The sequence below is a fragment of the Hibiscus syriacus genome, unplaced genomic scaffold (assembly GCF_006381635.1).
Source record: "Hibiscus syriacus cultivar Baekdansim isolate YM2019G1 unplaced genomic scaffold, ASM638163v2 tig00110325_pilon, whole genome shotgun sequence".
Lineage (NCBI taxonomy): Eukaryota > Viridiplantae > Streptophyta > Magnoliopsida > Malvales > Malvaceae > Hibiscus > Hibiscus syriacus.
Genome location: NW_024062683.1, coordinates 160,830 through 186,200, shown reverse-complemented (window position 1 = coordinate 186,200; position 25,371 = coordinate 160,830). Strand labels below are relative to the sequence as shown.

Sequence of the window (25,371 nt, the reverse complement as noted above, 5' to 3'; positions counted from 1 at the left end):
GTTGCCGACCGGGGTAGCGCAAAGAAACCCACTTAATGGTGCTTTTGTTTTGTCGGTAACCCTCTCCTCCTGGTTCCAAGAGGCACTGAATTCTTGTTGGATGATTATGGACATATTGATCAGCTGTGAAAAGCGACTTTGATATCCAACACGATAATTTGTTGAGATAAAGTTGAAGGATACTTGAATCGAAATTAATTACGAAATGCCATTTTACTCGACATTCATGCTAGAGTATCAGTCTGTCTTCTTGTCAATCGTGGATATAGACCATCTTTACTATGACTGCCAATCTGTAAGTTTGCATGACAATTATGCCTATGAACAGCAATTCTCAATGCAAAGCATAATGCTTTCTAACAAAACACACACACACACATATTAAAGTGTTCAAGAAAAGAGCCAACCTCAACGATTTGACCACGAACCATCACCACAATTCTGTCATCAGCTTGAATTGTAGAAATTCTGTAGATATAGAGCATGATAAGACTTTTATACTCACTGTTGAGCCTGAAAGCTTACCGGTGTGCAATTACTATGACGGTTCTTCTGGATGAACACTCTGGATAAAGTGGCATGTGAAACACTAAGAAACAAGCCCCAAGTTCCATGCTCAACCTCCTAATGGAAATGGAATTCGGTAACAAGGCTACCTTAACATTGTGTTCACTCTCTGCGTCCAGTGCACTGGTTGCTTCATCAAGGATGGGAATTGTAGGGTCTCTAAGAATGGCTCGTGCAATGGCAATTCTCTGCTTTTGTCCCCCACTGAGCAGATCATCATCGACAAGTGTGTTATACCCATCGGGAAGTAGTGTGATGAAGTCATGGGCATATGCCTGCTTGGCAGCCCATTCAACATCCACTTGTTTTATGTTTCTGGTACATCCGTATTTAATGTTTGAACTGATGTCCATGCAGAAAAATTTTGGTTCCTGTACAGAATGAATATTAATGAGGGAAGATCCACCAAAATTTGATGAAAATTCAATGCTGGAACAAAATGTAGGACCTGTCCCACATATCCTATTTTCCCCCTCAACCACTCGATGTCCAGTTCATTAAGAGGGACGCCATCAACTAAAATCTGCAAAAAGAGGTACAAATATAACATAAGATTCAAATTACAGGTATTGGAAACAAATTGCTGAGATTTAAGCAGAAAACAAAAAAAAAACTAATAGCTACAGAACACCATGCTGATTACTCTCCAAAAGGAAAGTGTTCAATTTCCCCACTAATGATCAAAGTTCCAAGCAGCATATATCAAACACCAACTGCTCAGTGGTAACTGAATACGATGATTGAACATTTCTACCTGACCATTTGTTGGCTTGTAGAGACGAAGCAAAAGATTCACCATCGTGCTTTTCCCACTACCACTGAGAGCAATCTAATCAAATTAAGCACATAGCAAATTAGTCATCATAATCAGTGACGAAGTAATGAAAGTTTGCAACAGCCAAAAAACACTCACTAGTGCAACCACTTCACCAGGATGAACCGATAAATTTATATGCTGCAGAACTGGTACCTGTTGAAATGATCTATACTATTAATTGTTTCCATGTAGCTATAGCAACACTTTTACAAAGATAGAGAGATCCATCCACCAAAAATTTAAGTTGTTGGGAATATTAGGAGACAACAAATAATATTGAAAGTCTGAATAATCGGGCAATCCATCCATCCAAGGGATGCATTTTCATATTTACAGCAGACAAGAATATGCAGAGTCAATGTCTTGATAGGAATTTATTTTCATATTTTCCACTTTATATGGTTTCTCAACTGGATTCTCAAGAAAGGGGAGAGAAGGCCGTCTAAACCTTCTACGGAGAACAGTCTGGGAGAGAAGCCAAAGAAAAGCAGCATTCTTTGCTTGAGAAGTATCTTAAGAAAGAGCTTTAATTATAGTAATCTCCGAAGGAAGGAAACTCTTCCAGATTGATGCTTTCTTTGAAAGAATGCAGCTGAAATCCTGAAACAATACATCGTCTCCTTTTGAATGGTCCGTAGACAAGACATCGTGGTCTTTAGGTGTTGGGTTGTTTTGTGGGTTAAAGTTTGACTTGGAAGTGGTGTGCACTTATGTAAGAGGGGGAAAATTCTTAGAGGGAAGAGAAGTAATCTAATTAATTCCTCTCTCTCTATATTTATTTTGTGGAGTCAAAGGAGCAAAAGAGGGCATTTAAGGCAGTAAAAGAAAAGAAAACCTACAAGAAGAAAGTTACACCCCCTTTTGTGCTCCACCAAACTGACAGAGATACCAACATTATCAAACCAAAGATGCTGTTTAAACTACTTGTGACACTAAGGACAACATACCATTGCTCTTGAAGGATATTGAAAAGATACATTTACGAATTCTATATGCCACAGCAGCTTTTGCAATGTAATTGAGCAAAATTCAAAGTGATGAAGTTAAATGAAAGATGATATCTGGCATTGTAGAAAATTTCTGATAACTAAAACAATGTTTCTCACATCCTAGACAAAGGTTCTCTTTAATTTTGATAGAGAAGAAGAATGATGTAGAACACGAATAACTGCTCCTTCTACGCACATATATGCCACCCAACATGCTTCAAACCTTCCATCTAAAACCTGTGTGAATCAAAATGCATTTGAAGTAGCATATGCCAAAATAAAGAACAACATATGTTATTGTGTCCCTTAATCTCTGATCCAAGCTGGTGTATCAAGGGAAATAATATATTCAAACTACATGCTGGAAAATTGCCCTACTCCTATGTGTAAATAACAGGTTAAGAGAACATTAAAGTTCCAACAACAATTCTTTTCATAATTCAGTAATGCTTCACCGGTTTGCAGTTGAGACTCAGCAATATGTATCACAGAAAACTGAATGAAGACGCTTTGCAGAAAAAGAGTCATCAAGTGTGTATCAAAGTAAATGAAAATGCTTGCCTTTTGATATGAATTGATCATCTAGTCATTTGAACTTCTTTAACAGTCGGACACTTAACTATGTTATCATTTATATTTTAAATATTTTAGTTGTAACGATTATTAAAAAAATTCGTTAGTATCACATTTATATAATTTTGAATTTTTTATTTAAAATAAAAAACTTAAAATTATATTTATTCTTAAAAAACCCTAAACTTTTCTCAAATCTTAAAAAAATTCCAAAACTTTAAAAACTTTAATTCCAATCTCTATAGCCATGCCGAACGTCGCTGTTTACCGCTGTTACTGGCGATCGAACCTCTACCAAAATCTTCACCTGATGACCGAATCTCGTCGATCGGCCACTATCAACACCGTTGGGCCATAAACTGTGCATAATTCCTGAAAATCATAATGGTGAAATACCACTGCAAATCATAATTGTTGTAAATCGTCACTGCCGCAAACAAATTCTTTCCCCACCGCACCAAGATCCATCACGCATTACCTCATTGCAAAGCTTCTACCCCGGCGATTGAAGGAGAAAAATTAAGGGTTTATGAATTTGTGTATTTAAAATTTTAAGAATTTAAGTTTAAGGGTCTGAGAATTTAGAGTTTTGAGATGATGATAGGGTAATGGTCGGTCAATGGGTGTACGACAAGGTTGGTTGACTGTTCGGTATTGGAAGAATGGACGGAGATGGTCGGCGACCAGAATAGAGAGGATTAGAACTAGGAGTTTCTAGTTCTAAAAGCATTTGCAGTCTTGGATAGACTCCCTACCCGTGAAAGACTTATTCGAATGAGGATTACTACCGTAGACTCTTGCATTTTATGTAATGATGCCTTTGAAACGAGGAATCACTTGTTTGCTGATTGTACTATAGTTGTTGCTCTTTGGAATAGAATTCTAAATCTTTCTCTTTTGAACAAGCCTCATATTTCTTGGGGGATTCTTTTGTTGCTTGAGCATCCTTGACTTGGAAAGGAAAATCACTTCTTACAACTATATTGAAGATTGCTTCGTGTTTTTTCATTTACTATGTTTGAGAAGAAAGAAATAGACGCTTATTCCAAAGACGTTTTAGAACCATTGATGATTTACTTATTTCCATTAAGGAGATTGTTAGTACTCAACTTAGGAATAGAGTTTTTAACAATCTTGATTTTGTTAATATGCAGCTTAGTTGCAATTGGGGTATAGGATAATTTTTCTTTTGTTGTTTATAGCTTGACTTTATTGTTTGGGATGCTTTGTTTTGTAATCTTCTTTGGATAATAAAATCTTGTTTATCTAAAAAAAATTAATTTTTTTTTTCAAAAAAATAGAACTTTTAAAATACCTAAACACTATAATTGTCATTTGACAGATTTTTTAATATTTATTATGATTGATATACTTAAAATAATAACGTTTATAATAATAAATAATTAAATCAATAAACATTTAGATGAAAAAAATAATAATTTAAGCAATTTTTTTTATATTAAGTCTTTGTTATTATTTCCGATGACGTGTTTGAAAGGATCAAGCTTTTTCGCTTCCACATATACGACAATCGTCTATGGTCAAAAATGCCCAAGTAAAGCTACTGGGAATGTTTAGTTGCCAGTTTAAGGATGATAGTCCATTATTTCCTCAAATGGGATGAATGCTACGGGGTTGGATGCATTGCTTTGGATCTCTCGACGTCTTCACAGGGGTGTTGGATTCGTTCAAGGATCTCTCGGCGTCTTCAACACAAAATTTTCCTGCAGGTGGATCTCTCGGCGTCTTCTATGCAGGGAATGCTGCAAGGCTTCCTCGTACGATAAAGCTTCGGCGAAACCAGTAGTGAGAACCGATGACAGTAGCAGAAAACCCCCATGCAAGCTTCTAGGTAGTTGGGTCTTGATAAAAGCTGGTTTGAATGGTGAAGCAATGGAGAGCAATGGTGGTTGTCTGATTTCTGTTCGCAATAGTTTATATAAACAATGAACCCACTTCTTTGAATTTCCCTTCTCCAACCATGTCTCCCTCTCAAACTCAGAGCATGTCTTCCTCTTCATCTTCTATTTGGTTACTTTCTAGTAGGAAGCTTAAGTTCTTTGCTAGAATCAGAAGGTTTTTGCAATCCGAATCAGTAAATAAACGATGTGTGTCATCATCATCTGATCATTCAAACAAGCTATTAGTTAAAAGCAATACTGATGAATAGATAGATCGGGTTGTTATAGAGAAAACCGAGAGTGAGCTCGACGGTTCGATGGCGTTGCAAAAATGGGTTAAGAGACTTCACTTCGGGAGCTTTATCGTACGAGGAAGCCTTGCAGCATTCCTTGCATGGAAGACGCCGAGAGATCCACCTGCAGGAAAATTTTGTGTTGAAAACGCCGAGAGATCCAAAGCAATGCATCCAACCCTGTAACATTCACCCCATTTGAGAAAATAATGGACTAACATCCTTAAACTGGGAATTAAACATTCTCAGTAGCTTTATTTGGGCATTTTTGCCTCGTCCTATGTAGTAAGAAAGGTAGCACCACGTTAACACTCTTTTTGGCGCTATTTCTATATCACAAACTCACGAGTTATCATGGTTTATTTCCGAATTTAGTCCTTTATACTTTTAAATATTAAAAGTTAATCCTTATACTTTTCAATTTACAGGTACACTACTTACTACATATTTAGAATATTTAAGATAACACTACTTAGATATCAATGAATTTATCTCATCATCCTCTATCACTTTAAAAATCTAAATTCTAATTTATAACTCATGAAAATAAATACAAGAATCAATCATTTTTTTAAATTGGAGGCTTTATATGATTTGTGAGTTTTTATATGTTTGTTTAAAAAATTGAATGGCGAGATACAATATTTAGAGAAAACAAATAATATACCTTGAAATTAGTATCATTCATCGTTCATTGGAGGAGACAGTGACATAGAATGTCAATTTTCTAGTTATTTTTTAAAATTATTTTTAAATATATTTAATAGAAAACAATTCCAATGAGATAAAACAAGGGTAAAATATAAACATTTTATATCGATTTTGTCATGGATTGCGATCGATAATGGATAATGATTGTTCAATGATGACAATTGAAGAAGTTAACGATTTATTACATAAAACTTAGAAGGAACGATCATCTCATCATTTTGTTAATAATTTAACGATCCAATATCTTAATTGAACCTAACCCAAATTCTATGTATTGAAACGTTTTAAAATTCAATATTAAAATCCATTCAAAACCTAAAACTAAACGACTAGCATTTATATTTTACCCTAAAATCAACAGTTTGGGTCACGAGTCTAGTGATAGTTGGACTTATTTTTCACTTTTTAGAAAGTGGAGGGATGGAATTTATAATTAAAGTAAGATTATGTCCAAAGTTCACTCAGTTTAAGGCATTTGAAAGGGTAATTTAGTCATTAAGACAAAAATCAACTTTCTAAAAAAATCTTTAAGTTCGCGGCGGTGAAACGCCATATATTTCCTTTACTTTCTATCCTTTTCTCTCGGTCTCCGGCCATGGCTGTGGTTCTTGGGAATTTAGCTTTGTTACTGGACGTGACGTCGGCGAGGACCGTTTCAACAGCGGACCGGAAACTTTGTCCGTTGGCCATCGACGTCGTTTTGAACTTACAGAAGAGAGATCCTACTTTCTCCCACGTTTCTCTTTCCAACAAGAACCAACTCGACTACTGGGATGGGGAGAATCGGGCTCACCGAGCGGTGGCTCGGGGAAAATCGAAGGCGGTGGATTTCGACGCGGAGTCTAGCGACGACGATGGAAACGGCAACGGCAACGGATTTGAGGAGGAGGAAGAGTACGATTGGGAGAATGAAATGAGGAAGAGAGTTAAAGAAATTGAGGAGATGAGAGAGCTGGAGAAGAAAGCCGAGGAGTTGCAGAGCAAAGCGGAAGCAGATGAGAGTGAATGTGAAGATAGAGAAGAAACGGAGGAGCAGAAAAAGCTGAGAGTGAGAAAAGAGCTCGAAAAGGTCTTTTCCGCCTTCTTCGTTCTTCCATCGCTTCATAAACAAATTAATTTGCATTAGAAATTTTTAATTTTGTTTTTATTCAGGTGGTTCAGGAACAAGGAGAGAGGAGAGCGACGGCGCAATTGATGTTTGAATTAGGCCAAAAGGCTTACGGAAGAGGCATGTACGGACGCGCCATTGAGTTTCTTGAAGCTGCTCTCACCATCATTCCCAGGTCGACATTATTTGGCGGTGAGGTTGGTTGATGGTCGTACCGTTAAGGTCACTTGAAATCTGAGCAGTGTTTAGCAGAGTCGACGAAATGGAATTTAATTTTCTTTTCTTTTATGGTATCAGATTCAAATATGGTTGGCAATGGCGTACGAGGCGAATAACCGCCATGCGGACTGCATTGCTCTGTACCAGCAATTAGAGAAGAATCATCCCAGTGTGAGCATTCGACGGCAAGCTTCCGAGCTCCGATACATTTTGCAAGCACCCAAACTGAAGATAACCCAGGAAGAGATGGTTACTATACCGCTGATTGGTTCCAGTTACGACAGGTATATATGCTGATTGGCTCCATCTCTGAATATTTACATGTATTTGTTCACCATTTCCAACTTTGGTTGGTGATAATTAGAGCTAAACATATGCGTTATTTGAAAACTTTCAGCTATGCAGCAACATGGACCGATAAGAACAAGGACCGGGATCAAAAGACAATAGGATCGACGACGAATCAGCTTCCCTGGTCCAGAGACTTTCTGAGTGATTTTCTGGTGTGGCGACCTCCTGTTGGACTGGAAAAGAACAGGGCATTTTGGGTCGCTTTGACCGTGTGGTTCGGCTTGGTGGGAGCAGCGGTTTTTCTACAGAAATGAGTCGTCATACAGAAACAAGACGACACCATGATTGTTATTGCTGGATCATGATAGATATGCTCATTTAATTATTTATCGTGACTTGTTAATGTGGTATTAATGATGTATTTATGAAGCAGAAAAAGGATGCCTTCTTTGATGTATGTGATGGATTTTGAATTGGGTAATGGCTATTTCTTTGTACAAACAATTCCTTACCGAGCTGAAGAATATCATCAACCAGATTTCTCAAATTCGATCACACCGTGCTCATACCGTAACTCGACAAGCCATTTTTTTAGTCCAGAAAAGCAATGGCATGTGATTCCATGGTCAAAGTGTCAGGCTTGCCCCCACTTCCGCCCAGCAATAAATCATCCATGATGACCACGATCGCCGTAGGACTACAGTAAACCCCAAAATCTCGTGTCCCATTTCCTGTTCGAATCCACAGTGTCTTGATTGATCGGAGTTTGGGATCTGAATGAATATTTGGGTTTAGTGATTGATTGGAATTTGGCGTCAATGATTGATGGGGGATTTCCTGGGTAAAGAGTGCAATCTTCTTCATCTGACGGATCCTAAAACACATGAAAATTAGGTTGTGCAAGGCTTAAACACAAGTACGATATAGTTACTTAAAACATATCTGCCCAACAAGACAACATATTTTGTCTTAAATTTGACTCTGTTTCATCTAACTTTCTCGTTTATATAAAAATTGTCCCAAACACAAATTCTAAAAAACTATTATAAAATCGAATTAATATCTCAATAATCTCTATTAATGATGAATATTTGATTCGAATCATATATGTTTTGATACGTCCTGGTCCTATAGAGTTAGATTTTTTTTGTAAAATTAGATTTTGGTTTGATATGGTTGAATTTTTTTTAAAGGATAAGATCGGATCGGATTAAATTCATGTTTGAAGTGAAAAATACTTAATTTGGCTAGAATCAAAAATAATTGTATAATTGATCTTTATATATTTAGGGGTAGTTGTTATAATATTTTTCTCTTTATATATATTTTTAATCAAGTCTATATTTTATCTAATAAAAATGAAATTTTATCTTAAAACTTAAGTTAAATGAAACTTTTTTAAATTCATATTAAATCGAATAATAGATGAAAAGGAGTCAAATCCAAATGAATCGAAGATTCAACTTGACCGACCAATGACCAACTCTAATCTCTCTGCACAACATGAGTACAAGATCTAATCTACCTCCTTAGAGCCCATCACCAGTCCTTACACTGAGCCAAAAGCCCAAAGTGTTTAGGGCCGATCCACATCCAGAAAATCCCAAAAGCCGAAAACCATAGAGTAAGGGCAAACTCGGAAACTAAAAACCTCGTTCCTAAATAAAATCCCCTCAATAACCCTATTTTCATTTTGCCTCTCGCAGCCGCTCTGAACCCTTACTTCCCCGCCCCCCCAAGCTCCACACCAACCTAGAAAATGACAACCCGCTTCAAGAAGAACCGCAAGAAGCGCGGCCACGTCAGTGCCGGACACGGTCGTATCGGCAAGCACCGCAAGCATCCGGGAGGTCGCGGTAACGCCGGAGGTATGCACCACCACAGGATCCTTTTTGATAAGTATCACCCTGGGTATTTCGGGAAAGTTGGTATGAGGTACTTCCACAAGCTCCGCAACAAGTTCTACTGCCCCATCGTTAACATCGACAAGCTATGGTCTCTCGTTCCGCAAGACGTGAAGGCCAAAGCCAACAAGGATGCCGCTCCGATGATCGACGTGACCCAGTACGGTTACTTTAAGGTCCTTGGAAAAGGTGTCTTGCCTGAGAACCAACCCATCGTGGTTAAGGCTAAGTTGGTTTCCAAGACTGCCGAGAAGAAGATTAAGGAGGCTGGTGGTGCTGTTGTGCTCACCACCTAGGTTAGCTTTTTGTCAGATTTATTTTTGTTTTTGGTTTTGAAAGACAGTTCTGTTAAGTTATTATCTTTTGTTGTTTGAAGTTAAACATGAAATGTGATTTTCAATTTAATTTGGCCAATTATATGTCAAGTGTTCGACTACTTGCATTATTGTGTTTATTTTTCTGTGATCTACTTCGCTGAATTTTCTTGATTAAATCTTTAATGGCTATGTTTTGTGTGTGGTGGATTAAGTGACTTGCTACGTATGCTGAATACATGCAAATTATTTGTTTATCCTCTTGCTAGTTACTGAGTATTTGTTCTATAAGTTGCTTATGATTACGGTCCTCTGTAAACGTATTCATGTTGTCTGATAGGGATATTTAGTGCCCTAAATGCATGGTTTTGTATTTGCATATTTTGAATGAGAAATTTCATGTTTGCTTTATACTTCTTGTTCATCATTGCTAAGGCTAGGGAAAGTGCAGGAAGGGGATGCTGGACCTCCTTACTATTCACTTATGATTAATTAGTCTTTTAACAGAGGGAATAGTGTAACCGGATTCGATTGATTGGTTTTTAAGTATGATATAAATACTATGTTTAGTTGTTCAAGTTCATGTAGTTATCCTTTATAATCGTTCTAATGTATGTTTTAACAAAATCTCTTAAAAATATTACCTGAGAGAACAATGTTTACCTTGTAAGATTGTTAACAGCTTTAACCTGCGAATCGGTTGAAAATAAATCTGGATATTGGCCATGGAAGATAAGAAGTGTGGACACTTAGCTAAGAGTGGTCGGAAGTTAATTATTTAACATATCATAAGCAGGCATATTTATGCAGTTAGGTGTTTTCTTAAAGTTGCAAGTTTATAACATTAGCCGAATGGTATCAACTAGAATAATGGATGAAATACACTCTAAATATTCATACGAAAAGTACAAAGATGAATGGGAAGATGAAGCCCATTTTGCAAGAGTATATACTGCAACATTACCTGGGCAACGAACATGTGATTGTTATATGTTCGAATTAGAATCTAATAACCTTTGTGCTTCAATAAGATGAGAACGAGTCACAGAAAGATCAACTTAGCGATGAAGTAATTGGCGAATTAGATTGGCTTTAGTGTTCTCGACTGTGATATGCGGCACAACGAACTCAATCCTCAACGGATGCAAACGGTAATAGTGGAGGCCCCAATGATACACGCATCCTGGCAACATCCAAGGGCACAGTATATTCGGCAACAATCAATTTGTGTTCATCACGAGCCACTGCATCAATAGCTTCTGCAGTCGAAGTAACGAGGTTATTTCCAACCACATTAATTTTGATCGCCGAGAATGGGGGTTTTGCCAGAAACAGACAAATGAGACAGGGAGCAGCAGATGTGGCCGAGCGATAGGCAGACTGCAAGGAACGGAGTTCAGTAATCAAATCCAACCTGGTACTAAGTGACCATCATGAAGATACAGATTTCCACGATGCCACTGGTGATATAAGAGGGCCCAATAACCCGACGAAGCGTGCAGGAGGAAGAGCGTACATCATCAGCTCAAACCACTGACCACAGGAAGTTTGCGGTGGAGAGAGACAATAAGCAGGAAATCCGACTATCGAGATAATGTACCTAGTCACATCACAGTCCCAGACGGCATGAAGAACTGTCTTCTCTGCGTGACCACACGGGCAACAAGTTCCACTGTCCGACACGACAAAAAACAACTGTTGGCTGACCGAAGCGCTTCATGAACCACCCGCCACCCAAACAATCTGATTTTGGGTGGAGTAGATAACCGAGCGAGGAAGCATCATAACCGTGACGACGAAGTAGGAACCTGTTGTGGGTGCATCAACCATAAATAACTTGAGCGAACATTGTAGACTCCGGATGAATGTCCACCTCAGATCAACGTATACCCAACAACAGGAGCTATCGGAAATCTTAGAATCATATTGGCGGACTTGATGCTCATTCCAAAAAGCTGAATCTGGGAACATTAAATCACCGCAGCGTGCAGAAGCTGTAGGACTATCAACATGAGATGTCGAGAAACATATTGGCGCTGAACCTCCCTAGTGGTCCATATGCATACGGACGCTACTACTATTAATACCAACAAATGATACCCGTCACAAAGTGCAGTGAGAACAACTATCGACTTAATTACATGTTAACTAAATATAAATATTTAGTTGAAATAATGCCCATGCTAAAACACGTACGAAAATCTGGAGGAAACCAGTAATAGGTGGAGGTTGTTGCCCAAAGTATCGCAATTTCTTATTGCTAACTCACCATTTGAATTCTTTTTATGTTTATTTCTGTCTTTTTTTATTTATTTTTAAATCCGGTTCCTTCTCTCTCAACTACATCTGCTCGACTTGTTAAATTGGGTTTTCTTCGTTGAATATGTTCCTCAACATATGATATTTTCACTTGAATTTTATGTATATTGTTAGCCTTTTCCCAGCAGCTTAGTTTGCATATGTTTATACATTTACGGTGTTCGGACCGACTGTTTTTCTCTTCTGCAAAACAGCTGGTAAACTACAATTCAAGTGTTATGTTGTTCCACCGTGTTTATCGAATCACCGTCGCATAATAGCACGTACCGCTGCTTCATTGTTGGCTGTTGTGACCTTCAACTGCATTTCAACTCCAATATTACCTGTACGGGCTGATTCAGATGACCAAAAGGAAGTGGTCGATCGAGGAGTTGTAGGGGCTACCAAATCATTGTCCGATCCTAACGAGAAAACAAAGTCCGGAAAGTATTACCAAAGGCTCATGTAAAGCCTGCCAGCCAGGGAGGTTGTGAAAATGCTCTGCGAATCGCTGCAGGAGGATCCCAAGGATGTCGCCAAGTTTAGACGAACTCGAGAAGGCGATGGTCGTTGGCAGGTTTCTAGTCAATGGCAGGCTGCATGCCCCCCCTCCTCCATTACCAGCTGAAGTGTTGTTGTAGCATGTTGGAGATGATGATACAAAGACATTAGTGTTGAGGTAGAAAGTGGACAAATTGTTGGGTGAGACGGGAATAAATTAAGGATAATGATTACCACCATGGTTGGAATTCATTGCTTTCAGCTTTCACTTTCGGTCAGCTTTTGTATCCACTAAAACCTGAAATCAATTAAAGAAATTTATTGCTTTGTCATTCCCCAACAACGATCTCTATGCATATAATAAATACTACTATTATCTTTAGCTTATAGTTCCCACTAATTAAAGTTTATATAATTATATTTATTTAAATCTTAAAATTTAAATATTCAAAAAGAATCTTAAAACTTAAAACTCTAAACTAATGCTAAATTTTAAATTCTAAAATATAAAAAATAAGTAAATAAATATATATATATATTTTAAAAAAAAGTAATTTGTTTATATTTAAAAAACCAAAAATAACACGTATTTTGAAGAAATAGATAAAGTTTACTTATTTTATGAAAGGGCAGTTTAAAACTGATAAGTAAGATCAAATTTAAATAGTTTTCTGTTGAATTGTTTTCTTAACTGAAATTTAAATAATTATATACATAATTGATAACATATATAGACTATCACAGTAAATATCTTGCACTCATTGATTAAATTTTTAATTTATGGTAAATTATATAACTAGTCATTAAATTATGATAGAATAATCTTTTGATAATCAATTTTTAAAATTACAAAACGATCATGAAATGTATCAAATTATTATAGAATAATTATTAAAAATTTCCAATTAGTACAAAATAATCATTAAAATTTATTAATTATACAAAATTATTCTTAAAATTCATCATTATTTTATAGTACACAGTGACTATTTCATAATAAATCAAAAAATTAATAATTGTTTTGTAATTATTAAAATCCTAGTGATTAAAAAGATCATTTCAATATAGTTTAGTGAGCATTTGTGAAATTTACCTTTAAATTTATTATCAATTGAATAATTTGATAGGAAGAAATGATGGATGACAATAATACAGCTAAAAAGTCCCACGAACAAAGTCCAGTTGTGTTCTTCACAATGCTAGCACAAAACGTTGACACGCATGTTGTTGTGTGAAGCTAATCAAAACACCATAACCATTATAACTAAGCCCACTTCTCCTTTGTCTTTGTCCTTGTCGTCGTCTTCAAACCAATCACAATTATCTTTCTTCCTTTTGAACCAATATGCAACTTTGAAACTCATCTTTATATTCCCCATTTGTTGTTGCTTGGGAAAACCAAGGAAGCTTTCGAGTTTTGGAGCGAAACTCAAAGGTTAGACACCGAGAATCAGCCCCGAAACATAGTATTTGCTCTGTATGTCAGTACACAACTGCAGTGTCAAATACTACGGTGGATACTGTGAGGTTGCTAACCCATTGCAATGGCCTCAACTCAGGAAAAAGCGACGCCTTGTTGCGTTACCAAAACCAACGACACCAACAAGAACAAGACAATTTCTTCTTCTTCTACTGAGGTTTTGCAGAACTGGAGTCTTGCCGTCGGTTCTGGGGCTGGTCCGTCTGAGGATTCCATCCCCAAAAAAGCTTCCATGGCTTCCATGATCCGCCCTGATGAGATCATTTAGGATCCTCCTGCTACTAAGACCACTACCAGCAAAGGTTTAAACTTTATACTTCTTCTATTCTTGTTTTCCGTATTTTTATATGTATATAATATATACGGATTGTTCATTTGTTCTTATATATTTCCTTGATGTCGGGTTTACATGTGTACGAGGCGGCTTTTGATTTGCTTGATTTGTTTATTTTATATACGATACCAAATCTTCAAAATTGTTTCCCATGTCAATCATTTTTGCTTGCAATATTCTGATTATATATTTCTTGTACAAACTGATTATATAAATATGTATTTTTGCACAGGAATTTCAATCATGACAAGGGCTCAGACCAGCCATCCTTTGGATCCATTGTCCGCTGCTGAAATATCAGTGGCCGTGGCAACTGTAAGGGCAGCCGGAGCAACCCCAGAGGTAACAGAAAAAGAAGAGGAAGCTATGTTTGTCTTGAATTGCTGCTTCAATCTTGATATTATGTTTTTTTTTCTTCTATGAATGAAATGAATTTGTTTGTTGTTTAGGTGAGAGATAGCATGCGTTTTATTGAAGTAGTTTTGGTGGAACCGGATAAGTATGTTGTTGCATTGGCAGATGCATATTTCTTCCCTCCTTTCCAGCCTTCATTACTCCCTAGGACAAAGCGCGGACCCGTGATTCCAAGTAAACTCCCTCCACGGAGAGCGAGACTCGTGGTTTACAACAAAAGGTCCAACGAGTTGAGCATATGGATCGTTCAATTGTCAGAAGCTCATGCTGCAACTCGAGGAGGCCACCACAGGGGAAAAGTCATTTCGTCTAATGTTGTTCCATATGTCCAGCCTCCCATGGTAAATATACGTCTTCAATTGATTCAACCGGATTCCGTTTTATTGTTCTCATCAAGATATATTCCCCTGCTTTAGAATACCAATATTATGTATCTATCATCGGATTTTGTTGTTCCTGATTCCTGCTTATGTGTTTGTTTATGGACGTCCTTATCAAATTATAGGATGCTATGGAATATGCTGAGTGTGAGGCTGTTGTTAAGGACTTTCCTCCTTTTCAAGAGGCAATGAAGAAGAGGGGCATTGAGGATATGGATCTTGTGATGGTTGATCCCTGGTATATATAGATTCTTATACTTTTCTTTTCTATATAATATCCTATGCAGGTTCCTTACCTTTTCATTTTTCTATAGGTGTGCCGGATATCACAGCAATGCCGATGCCCCTAGCCGGAGACTTGCTAAACCACTTATCATCTGAAGAACCGAAAGTGACTGCCCCATGGAAAATGGTTATGCTCGTCCGGTTGAGGGAATCCATGTACTTGTTGACATGCAAAATATGGTGGTGATTGAATTTGAAGACCGAAAACTTGTTCCCCTTCCACCAGCTGACCCTTTAAGAAACTACATTGCTGGTGAAACACGAGGGGGTGTCGATCAGAGTGACGTGAAACCACTACAATTTATTCAACCTGAAGGTCCCAGTTTTCGTATTAATGGGAATTTCATTGCATGGCAGAAGGTGCTTGCTTGTGAAACAAGTTATAGCTTATATCAGTTCAAGATGTTGTACTAATATATTATTTTTAATTTCAGTGGAACTTCCGAATTGGTTTCACTCCTAGGGAGGGTCTGGTAATCCATTCTGTAACTTACATCGATGGTAGTCATGGTCGGAGGCCTGTGGCTCATCGATTAAGTTTTGTTGAAATGGTTATTCCTTATGGAGATCCAAATGATCCACATTATAGGAAGAATGCATTTGATGCAGGAGAAGATGGGCTGGGTAAAAATGCACATTCTCTTAAGAAGGTTTGGCAGTTCTTTTCGGGTTTTCACTTTCATGTCGAGTTTCATTTCAAGATTCCATTTCTTTAATTTAAGCTGACATTTTCCATGCTTTGCCTTTATCTCCTGTAGGGTTGTGATTGCTTGGGATATATCAAGTACTTTGATGCTCATTTTACGAATTTCACCGGAAGCGTCGAAACGATTGAGAATTGTGTATGTTTGCATGAGGAGATCATGGTATCTTATGGAAGCATCAAGATTGGAGAACAGGGTTAGCAGAAGTCCGCTGGTCAAGAAGGCTGACAGCGTCGTTCGTATGCACCGTGGCAAATTATGAATATGGATTTTTCTGGCATTTCTATCAGGCAAGTTGGTGTCTGCAATGATTTTGTTTGCTTTGCACAAATTGGCTCTTGTGCTCATCTTTAAACTACTTAAAATTTCAATGATGGATGCTTGTTATAGGACGGTAAAATCGAAGCCGAGGTTAAACTCACTGGAATTCTTAGTTTAGGAGCTTTGCAGCCTGGTGAAACACGGAAATACGGCACAACCATAGCTCCTGGATTATATGCACCTGTTCATCAACACTTTTTCGTGGCTCGCATGGACATGGCAGTCGACTGTAAACCCGGAGAAGCGTTTAATCAAGTAAGTTGTGCTATTTTCCCGTTATCATGGTTTCGTTTCGCTCCTTCATTCATGCAAATATGTATATACATTCTAATAGGTTGTTGAGGTGAATCTTAAAGTTGAAGAACCAGGGAAGGATGATGTTCATAATAATGCATTCTATGCTGAAGAAGAACTACTTAGATCCGAACTGCAAGCAATGCGTGACTGTAATCCATTGACTGCACGCCACTGGATTGTAAGCGAATTTTCCCACACTTCATTTAGTTGTCTAATCCCGATGACCTGATCCCTGAACCATACTTTATATTTTCGATATTAGATTAGGAACACAAGAAACGTCAACAGGACCGGGCAGCTAACAGGTTTCAAACTGGTACCTGGTTCAAATTGTTTGCCACTGGCTGGCTCTGAGGCAAAATTCCTTCGAAGAGCTGCTTTCTTGAAACATAATCTTTGGGTCACACCCTATGCTGCTGAAGAAATGTACCCGGGAGGAGAGTTCCCCAATCAAAATCCGCGTGTTGGTGAAGGATTATCTACTTGGGTTAAGCAGAATCATTCTTTGGAAGAAGCCGATATAGTTCTCTGGTTAGTTTCCGACACGAACTTTCTCTAAGGACTATACCAATAGTTTTTGTTCGTATTTAACTATAAAACCGCTTCTAGTAACTTTATTCACATTCATAGGCATCTTTGGTATGTATCATCTACGTTGTTTACCTCTTGTATTAGGTATGTTTTTGGAGTAACACATGTTCCCCTGCTCAAGACTGGCCTGTCTGCCAGTGGAGCACATCGGCTTTATGCTAATGGTATGTACTCTGATCCTTATAAACTTCACTCCTTGCATGAATTTAATGCTTTTGCTTCACTAGTTTTCAGACGCTGATATGATATATATAGGATCATATGCATTTCTACCTCTGGTTGATAATAAACCCGTAAAGTCGTCCACAATGTTATCTAGTTTGACGATGTTGTCGACACATTAGACAACTTTCATTGTCGTGATAGGTTTGCATGTTAAACAAAATACTCGAAACAAATAGCGCAGCTCTTCGTAGAGGAGTGTAATACAAGACCATGCATTTTAAGCCAATTCAGTTTGATTTTTTCTTTGGCAGCCTTTGTATATAGGAGGGGGTCGACTCACATTTTACAGCTTGGTAGACAACAGCAATTTTTTTAAGTTAATCCTTTGCTATCTGCAATGCAGCCGCACGGCTTCTTTAATTGCTCACCGGCGATCGATGTTCCTCCGAGTGCAACCGATATGGAGCTCAAGGACGACGACATTGCTACGAAGCCTATACAAAATGGGATGATCGTGAAGCTTTGAATTGATCTCTGCAGTCTGCAAAATATTCATCAAACATCAAATGATTGAGCCATCGGCCTAAAATTATTAAGTATTAATGTTTGTATTTGCTTGTCCCCATATGAACTATGAATGCTTGTATTTGTTTGCCCCCATATGAATTGCCCTTGAAGCTTTGTAAATATTTAAATTCTTGTGTGATCATTATGTAATATTTAACATTATCGATTAATAATTGCGAATTTCCATTTGATTGACTTTATACTGGCAGCCGACACAGGTGACCTCATAAATAAACTTGGCTGAGGCAATAACCTAATGGTGGTACCCTAGTAGCCACACCTTCCTATAGAAAGTGATTTTAGACTCCAAATTTCGTTTCTTCCAATGCAAGTATTGAAACATGCAAGGGCGGAAGAAGCAATTACAGGATCATATAAGAAAGAGGAAGTTTGGTAACCAGTCAGGGTACTAATTGATTTGAAGGCAAAGCACGCCAATTGACAGCAAGAAGCAGGGCACGGTTGCGACAAGTTGCTGAAGGATTATATTCTTGACAGGAGTTGCAGCCGTTTCACCTGAATGTAGAGCAAGTTCTAGGTACACTACAGGTTTCATCATCCCCCTTCCTGCTCAAGTAATATCATCGAAAGCCATATCAGCTTAGATTGCATAAATACGACAATATGACTTGCAATTGTGCAACCGTAGTGTACCACATGACACTACAAGTTGTATCTTAGATATTGATCACGACACACCAACAAAAATGGTGCACTCGAACAAGAAGTGATCCCCTTTAATCCAACAAGAAGCTCAAAGATACAACTTGCCTTTGACTGAATATTGAACTTTCTTCACATTTTCATTCAGTGACTCGTAATATTGTATATTCCAACAATCAGAAGCATAAATACTACTAGTATTTAAGCACTTTAATCCTAAATCGTAAAATCAGCTTTAAAGCTCATCTGATACTAATGTGTTAACAAAAAATATGGAGTTTTATGAACAGCTGTGGATTAAAATCGATGTGGCCAATTAATAAGTGTATTATTCCAACCAGCTATGAGAGGAATCTATCAAACTGAATGCTGCTTGTTTTCTGATATTATTTCTTTCCATCATTTCTCTAACTTCTGCAGCAGCATCCCACTGTCCTGCTTCAGCATACATATTATACAACAATATATATGCAGCTGAACTTTCAGGTTCCAATCTCATCAATGCTTCAGCAGCAACTCGAGCCAACTCTACATTATTACGAAGCCTACAAGAACTAAGTAATGCACCCCAAATTTCCTTATCTGGCTCAAACGGCATACTCTTGATTAAATCCATGGCTTCCTCAAGTTGGCCATGTCGAGCAACATTGTCTACCAGGGAAGCATAATGTTCAATTCGAGGCTCAATGGCATATTCACTAACCATTGACTTAAAATATGCCCAACCTTCATCAACTAATCAGGCATGGATACATGCACTCAAAACAGAAATAAATGTAATATAAGTAGGTTGAACATTCTTCTTCTTCATTGATTCAAAGAATTCTAAAGCCTCTAAAGCATAACCATGCAATGCATATCCTCCAATTATTGCATTCCAAGAGATTACATCTTTTGGTGATTTCAACCCATCAAAAATGATCCGTGACTCAGTCAGTGCCCACATCTTGAATACATTGTAATGAGAGAGTTCTTTATATGTACATCTGGAATTACACTCATTGAGACCAACTGATGAATCTGCATACCTAATTGCAGATCCAAAAGCCCAGTAGAGACGCTAACTGAAGATAAAGTATGTCTGTCAGGTTTTTCACCTTCAGCTTGCATTCGTTTGAAAAGCTCAATTGCCCCTTTATAATCCTTGTTTATCTCATACCCTGCTACCATGGTGTTCCATGAAACTAAATGCTTTTGAGGCATCATCTCAAAATATTTACGAGCACGTTCTAAGTTATCCATTTGAGCATACCCTGAGATCAATGAATTCCAAGACATGTTATCAGGCTTTGCATCGCATTAAAAAGATTTAGTGCCTCCTCCATATCTAGAATTTGAACATAACCATTGATCATGGTATTCCACGAAATAGTATCTCTATCCACCATTTGATCAAAGAGCTCCCTAGCAGAAAAAATATCTCCTACCTTCACAACACATAATCATCGAGTTCCATGTCACCACATTTCTTTCAAACACCCAATTTCCCCCTTCGCTTTGGACACTCTTAAATGGGATTTGATTAAATAGTCTTCGGGCATCATCCACCTGCCCTTCTGACCATAGGCTGCAATCAAAGTATTATAAGAAGCAATCAAATTTCACTCGAACCATCTTTATTACCACATTCAATCAAAGCCCTGGCAGCTTCGTCCAGTTCACCATTTCGAACTAAACCAGACACAAAATGCATTAACAGTGGCAGAATCTCTTTCAGGCATCCTGTTAAAATGCTCAGTTGCACTTAAAGTATCACCATTATCGAAAAATCCGGTAATCAATTCCAAGAAACCACGTTTCTCTCAGGCATACTCTCAAACATCTCTTTAGCTTCATCCATCCTCCCATTCCTAGCATACCCGCTAATCATTGTATTCCATGAAATCACATCTATGCTGGGCATTTTTTCAAACAACTTTCTACCTTCCTCGAGAAATTTGCATCGCAAATATGAAGTACAACCAGAAATCATAAGGTTCCAAGAAACTGTATCTCTTTCGGGCATTTCATCGAATAGCTTTCGAGCCTGCGTTATTTCCCTTCGTTTCACATACCCACTAATCATCGAATTCCACGTTACCGTTTTTCTTTTCCCCATTTGATCAAACATGGACTTCGCTTCGTGAATTATTCCAGTTCGTACTAAATAAGAAAGCTTCTTGTTCATTGAGTACAATTCCTCGGCGTAATAAGAATCTACCTTGGGTTTAGAAGAAGCTGCTTTGAGTGCAGAAGAAAAACGCGACGGATTCAGGAAAGAACGCCGCAGAACCACGGTTTCTAAAAGCCAAAACACCAGCAGCAGCTGTTTATTGCTCAAGGATTTGAAAAAGAACTTTGAGTTTACTGAATACCATTTTCGTCTACCTGTTCGACTATTTTTTTCTTCTTTTTCCCTCCAATAAAACGACACCGTGATGCGTCTGTTATCAAGGATGAAATTGGGCCACCACAATTCCAAACAACAATATGGTATTATGATAGGGTTCTAGTAAAATAATACATATTGAATATTATTATTAATATAGCACCTGAATAATATTATTTATTAAAATAAAATCCCGATAATATGTGTGAAAGCATTTTGGAGGTACATCTTTACGTACATGATAGTTCTTTAAGATAACTTTTTTATACTAACCTACGAAATAAATAAATAAATAAATAAATAATAGGTGAGAAAATTATGAATTTTATTTTAGAAAAATAACGTACACAGTGCATATCAATGACAAGTAATTGTACGAGTCAATCAAGCAACTACAACAATATATGTATAAGTTGTTAGCAATGTCTTATGAACACATAAATTAAAAAAGAAAACATAAAATGAGAATGGAAGTCTTCCAAAATGTATCTAAGACAAAACCAATGATACATATAAACTAAGCACATGACATATCTACACCTTGATGACAATGAAATAATGTTACAATTACAACCAAAATGGGTGAAAATGGTAGGGTGAATGAGGTATTTTGAGACTGCTTTTGCTTTGTTAAAGAGGAATAGATTGAATGGATGGTGGGTGACCGCCTGTATCTTTTTAAATTTTTAAATTTTCGTGTATAATTTATTTATTTTTTAATTTTTTATTGATGATTTAATTTTATCCCAACATAAAATCTTACGTTTGTCCTTGGTCCGTATGTCCGTACTTCTGCCAAGTGTACAAACTTAATAAATGCGTGAGAACAACAGAAGAGGGGTGTGTGCTAGAGACTATTATTATCATTTTTAATTAGTTAGGGAGAGGTTGGTTTGGTAAAGTTGGTGGAGTCTTTCTAAAAACATGCTTTCTGCAACGCTGAAATATGGTGTCATATATCAGATCAAATTGAACTCCTGCTCTTTCCCTATTCACTATGAACAATATGTGATCTGCCTGTTCAATAATTTTGTAATACCTGCAACCATCCCAAAGTCGTTTTCAGGCATGGGTTATTATGCATTTAGCATTCGAATCAAACACTCTGATTAACGGATTGTCGATAAAAGAATTTACATTGTTATCAGTTGTACTCTAGAGAGGGAATGGAATGAATAATACTAACCATATGCCTGGCTGTAGAGGTAGGCAATCGGAATCATTGACAACCAAACGGCTCGGGTGTTCGATCGGGAGACGAGGGTGAGTCATCGATATCGTGTTCAAAGCTCCGTCGTTGTCCTGCCAATCCTCGTCCCTGCAATTACTCCCATAAATTTCATCACAATGACCATGACTCCATAATCTCAACAGAAAGCATACACATACCTGTAGCCTTTGTAAGGGGGAGGAACATCAAGAGGATGGCGCCATTGGCTCATCTGTAGTACTCGTATAAAGGGCATCGGGTGTATACCGAGAATGCCGGAAGGGACGGTGACGCCGAGGATCTTCCGTGTACATTTGGTGGCGTAGCTGAAATAGAATGTGTTGGGGAACGTTTGAAGACGGAAATTCATTTCCATTGATCCTTGAAGCGTGAGATCGGGAAGGATCCAATCTCCGGTGGTGAAAGGTCCTGCATTGCCCGAGAGGCAATCAACAAGACCCCAAAGACCAAGTTTTTTCCTTGACATGTTGAAATGATCGAACCCGAAACTATAGTAAGCCTTTAGCCAGGGGATATCTAACCGGTCATAAACTGTAACTCCTATTCGACATAGCTGAAGCAGACTTACAGGTTTCATCGTTTTCCCATCGCCTGGCCTGAAAAGGAAAAAGAAAAATCAATCGGAGAAAGCAGTTTTCGGCGTTAAGGGAACATACTGCATGCCGTCGAAATAAGTTCTGGTGGTGCCATTGAAAGCCCCGGATAAGGATGTTATGCTTAAAACCCAGTGCTCAGAAGTATACTCATACCCTTCGAATTCCTGGGGAAACAAAAAAAACTATACAATGAGGAGAATGAAGTCCATAACAGATTAGCAAGGAGCAAAACTTAACTCAATTCAGAAAAAAATTGAACTTTTTGATTTGATTTAATCTGTAATTTCATAAATTCAATTTTACTATTTTTTTTTAATAAAGTTTGAGTTATAAATAGAATTCAAATAAATATATGATATGTTTATAGAAAATCGTTTAAATTAGTATCATAACATTATAAATATTCAATATTAAATTTAAACAAAAACTTGAACAATTCAATTAGACTCGAATTTTATAAACGGGACAAGACTCGATTGAATTCCCGTCCCTAATTGATTGGTTTTGTCGTATGAATGGGAAATTTACTAACCTTATCGGCAAGCATCTGTTGCAAGACACGAACAACCTGAGCACCGGCCGAATGGCCAACGAAGTGAATAGGGTGATCTTCATCCCATTCTGGATAATGCCCTGCATCACAATGGTAAAACAAATGCATATTTTGTCGAATTAAAACAGAGATAGATTAATAATAATTAAATACAAATCAGGGTAAATTTTCTGCTTGCCTTGTTCATAAATTCGTCCAAACTGCGAGTGGCCATAAGCTTTGCTGTGTTCTTCGCCATAATCAACTTGCCCTCCTTTTAAATAATAGAACAACTCACGTGCCCTGGAAAAACCAACCAAATCCCATATAACAAAAACACAGAAAAACAAACATAAATGGCAATAATTCATGCTGTTTAAGAGGCCAAACCGATCGTATACGCTGGTGAGAGATCCCAAATCAGGCACGAGAACCCTCTCATCTTTCTTCTCTGCCCCAGCAAAGTATGAAAAACTTCCTAATCTCTTCTAAAAACAGGTCAAAAGTTCCAGATTAAAACTAAAATCCCATATCAATTAACATAAAAAAGGGGGGGAAAGGAAGAAAAAAGAACATACTCCTTTGCCAAATCCAAAAATGCCATGAACCAATACAATAGGAGGCAGATCATCAACATTGGTTCCACTGGGATCTTCTCTTTTAACCTCTAGATTTCCCTTGAAAAATTGTTCACTTAAATTCTGAGAAAGGTCTCCGGCGACTGCCGTGCTAAATATATAAAACCCATATAGCATATGCACCAATGCACTAACAATCAGCTCGACTAATTGCAAAGCATAAAGCCACCATCTTATCATCTTCTAAAAAGCTAAAAAAAACAGCCCCCTCACTCCTCCCCCCAAAAGAAAACAATAATTATGTACAAAAAAAGCTAAAACCCTTCAATGATACACGATACTACCATAGAAGGAGGCCAAGTTTTTGTTTTGGTTATTTTTCTTTCTTTCTTTGTGTTGTTATGAGTGCATTCATGGGGATTTGAGTTTGAAACTTTGAAAATGGTTTTTGTCCCACAAATTCCTCATGAATTCCAAATATACCAAAGTGACCAATGAAGATCCATTTTGGGGTTTCGTAGATGCCATATGTCCTGCTGGTAAATCCGCCCGCCCCACCACCACCCTCTAAAATTGTGCACATTATCTCCTTTCCGCGGTTGGAGTGATGGGTTCCCACTAAATTATGGCAAAGATAAAGATAGAATATTAGATCCATGCATTCCATTTAAAGAAACCCAGAATCTTTCGCTTGCTATTTGTGTTGATAAATTTAGAAACCCAATAAAATAAAGGGATGGGATTGGAAATTTAAAAGCTGAGACGGACGTTTGTTTTAGTCTTTGTCTTTTTCAATTGTTCATCACTAGATCACGCGGCTTTTAATCTCTGATCGAAACAATATGCGTTGACACGTATATTATACTACTTGAATCCATTATTTTATTTATTTTTAAATAAATAAAATATCAATTAAATTAAAATTAAATTGATCAATTATTTTAATTTAAGAGGTCATTTTACTTTTAAATAAACCAAATTATTAATGTTATCCATATTTTTAATAGTATTAATTTTATTCTTGAAATCATTTAATTGTATATTTTTTCTATCAACGTTAATTGTTACAACATAGTTGATATGACAATTAATCATTTGATAACATATTTTTTCTATCTACATTGATATGAACAAAATAATTCATATGTGAATAATGACACAATAAAAAAATTGAGTTCAATTTTTAACTAACTTTTTTCTTTTGAAATTTCACCATTCCTTCATTAATCAGTCTTTTAATCAATTTAAATAGCATTATTGGTTTTTTTATCCAGATCGAAGACATAATAATTTTACTTGGAAATTCGATGACTTATTATAATAACAAACCGAATTATTATATGTGGGAAAAAGGTTAATAAACAACCATATTATAAGAT

General features: G+C 37.2%; 4 protein-coding genes and 2 pseudogenes across 4 annotated transcripts; 3 read left to right on the top strand and 3 right to left on the bottom strand.

Moving 5' to 3' along the window:
- Positions 1-224: 224 nt before the first annotated feature.
- On the bottom strand, positions 225-2,390 carry LOC120118070 (ABC transporter B family member 26, chloroplastic-like). Its single transcript, XM_039138210.1, has 7 exons — positions 2,332-2,390; positions 1,481-1,537; positions 1,322-1,396; positions 1,016-1,090; positions 526-938; positions 408-468; positions 225-293 (listed from the first exon to the last, which is right to left on the bottom strand). The coding sequence occupies exons 1-7, from the start codon at positions 2,332-2,334 to the stop codon at positions 225-227; spliced, it is 753 nt and encodes a 250-aa protein (XP_038994141.1). The 5' UTR covers positions 2,335-2,390.
- Positions 2,391-6,406: 4,016 nt separating this feature from the next.
- LOC120117957 lies at positions 6,407-8,005 on the top strand. The gene is made up of 4 exons (XM_039138107.1): positions 6,407-6,920; positions 7,004-7,156; positions 7,257-7,462; positions 7,576-8,005. The coding sequence occupies exons 1-4, from the start codon at positions 6,447-6,449 to the stop codon at positions 7,781-7,783; spliced, it is 1,041 nt and encodes a 346-aa protein (XP_038994038.1). The 5' UTR covers positions 6,407-6,446; the 3' UTR covers positions 7,784-8,005.
- Positions 8,006-9,143: 1,138 nt separating this feature from the next.
- On the top strand, positions 9,144-9,787 carry LOC120118046 (60S ribosomal protein L27a-3-like). Its single transcript, XM_039138194.1, has one exon. It carries the CDS (start codon positions 9,229-9,231, stop codon positions 9,667-9,669), a length of 441 nt encoding a protein of 146 aa, XP_038994125.1. The 5' UTR covers positions 9,144-9,228; the 3' UTR covers positions 9,670-9,787.
- A 4,150-nt stretch (positions 9,788-13,937) lies between these two features.
- Positions 13,938-18,070, top strand: LOC120117975 (annotated as a pseudogene).
- A 920-nt stretch (positions 18,071-18,990) lies between these two features.
- On the bottom strand, positions 18,991-21,295 carry LOC120118069 (annotated as a pseudogene).
- A 581-nt stretch (positions 21,296-21,876) lies between these two features.
- On the bottom strand, positions 21,877-24,237 carry LOC120117973 (lipase-like). The gene is made up of 8 exons (XM_039138122.1): positions 23,993-24,237; positions 23,805-23,899; positions 23,614-23,717; positions 23,415-23,515; positions 22,943-23,046; positions 22,445-22,882; positions 22,242-22,373; positions 21,877-22,094 (listed from the first exon to the last, which is right to left on the bottom strand). The coding sequence occupies exons 1-8, from the start codon at positions 24,230-24,232 to the stop codon at positions 21,929-21,931; spliced, it is 1,380 nt and encodes a 459-aa protein (XP_038994053.1). The 5' UTR covers positions 24,233-24,237; the 3' UTR covers positions 21,877-21,928.
- Positions 24,238-25,371: the final 1,134 nt, after the last annotated feature.

What these genes read in the sequence shown, in the direction of transcription:
- LOC120118070 (XM_039138210.1), bottom strand. An exon ending in ACAAGCCAACAAATGGTCAG is followed by an intron (nt 1,091 to 1,321) that starts GTAGAAATGTTC and finishes CTCTTTTTGCAG; the next exon opens with ATTTTAGTTGATGGCGTCCC. An exon ending in TTCGTGGTCAAATCGTTGAG is followed by an intron (nt 294 to 407) that starts GTTGGCTCTTTT and finishes GCAAACTTACAG; the next exon opens with ATTGGCAGTCATAGTAAAGA.
- LOC120117957 (XM_039138107.1), top strand. Translation starts at nt 6,447, where the DNA reads ATGGCTGTGGTTCTTGGGAATTTAGCTTTGTTACTGGACGTGACGTCG. An exon ending in TGAGAAAAGAGCTCGAAAAG is followed by an intron (nt 6,921 to 7,003) that starts GTCTTTTCCGCC and finishes GTTTTTATTCAG; the next exon opens with GTGGTTCAGGAACAAGGAGA. An exon ending in CGACATTATTTGGCGGTGAG is followed by an intron (nt 7,157 to 7,256) that starts GTTGGTTGATGG and finishes TTATGGTATCAG; the next exon opens with ATTCAAATATGGTTGGCAAT.
- LOC120118046 (XM_039138194.1), top strand. Translation starts at nt 9,229, where the DNA reads ATGACAACCCGCTTCAAGAAGAACCGCAAGAAGCGCGGCCACGTCAGT.
- LOC120117973 (XM_039138122.1), bottom strand. Translation starts at nt 24,232, where the DNA reads ATGATAAGATGGTGGCTTTATGCTTTGCAATTAGTCGAGCTGATTGTT. An exon ending in CCCCCTTACAAAGGCTACAG is followed by an intron (nt 22,374 to 22,444) that starts GTATGTGTATGC and finishes GAGTAATTGCAG; the next exon opens with GGACGAGGATTGGCAGGACA. An exon ending in CCTCTACAGCCAGGCATATG is followed by an intron (nt 22,095 to 22,241) that starts GTTAGTATTATT and finishes GGATGGTTGCAG; the next exon opens with GTATTACAAAATTATTGAAC.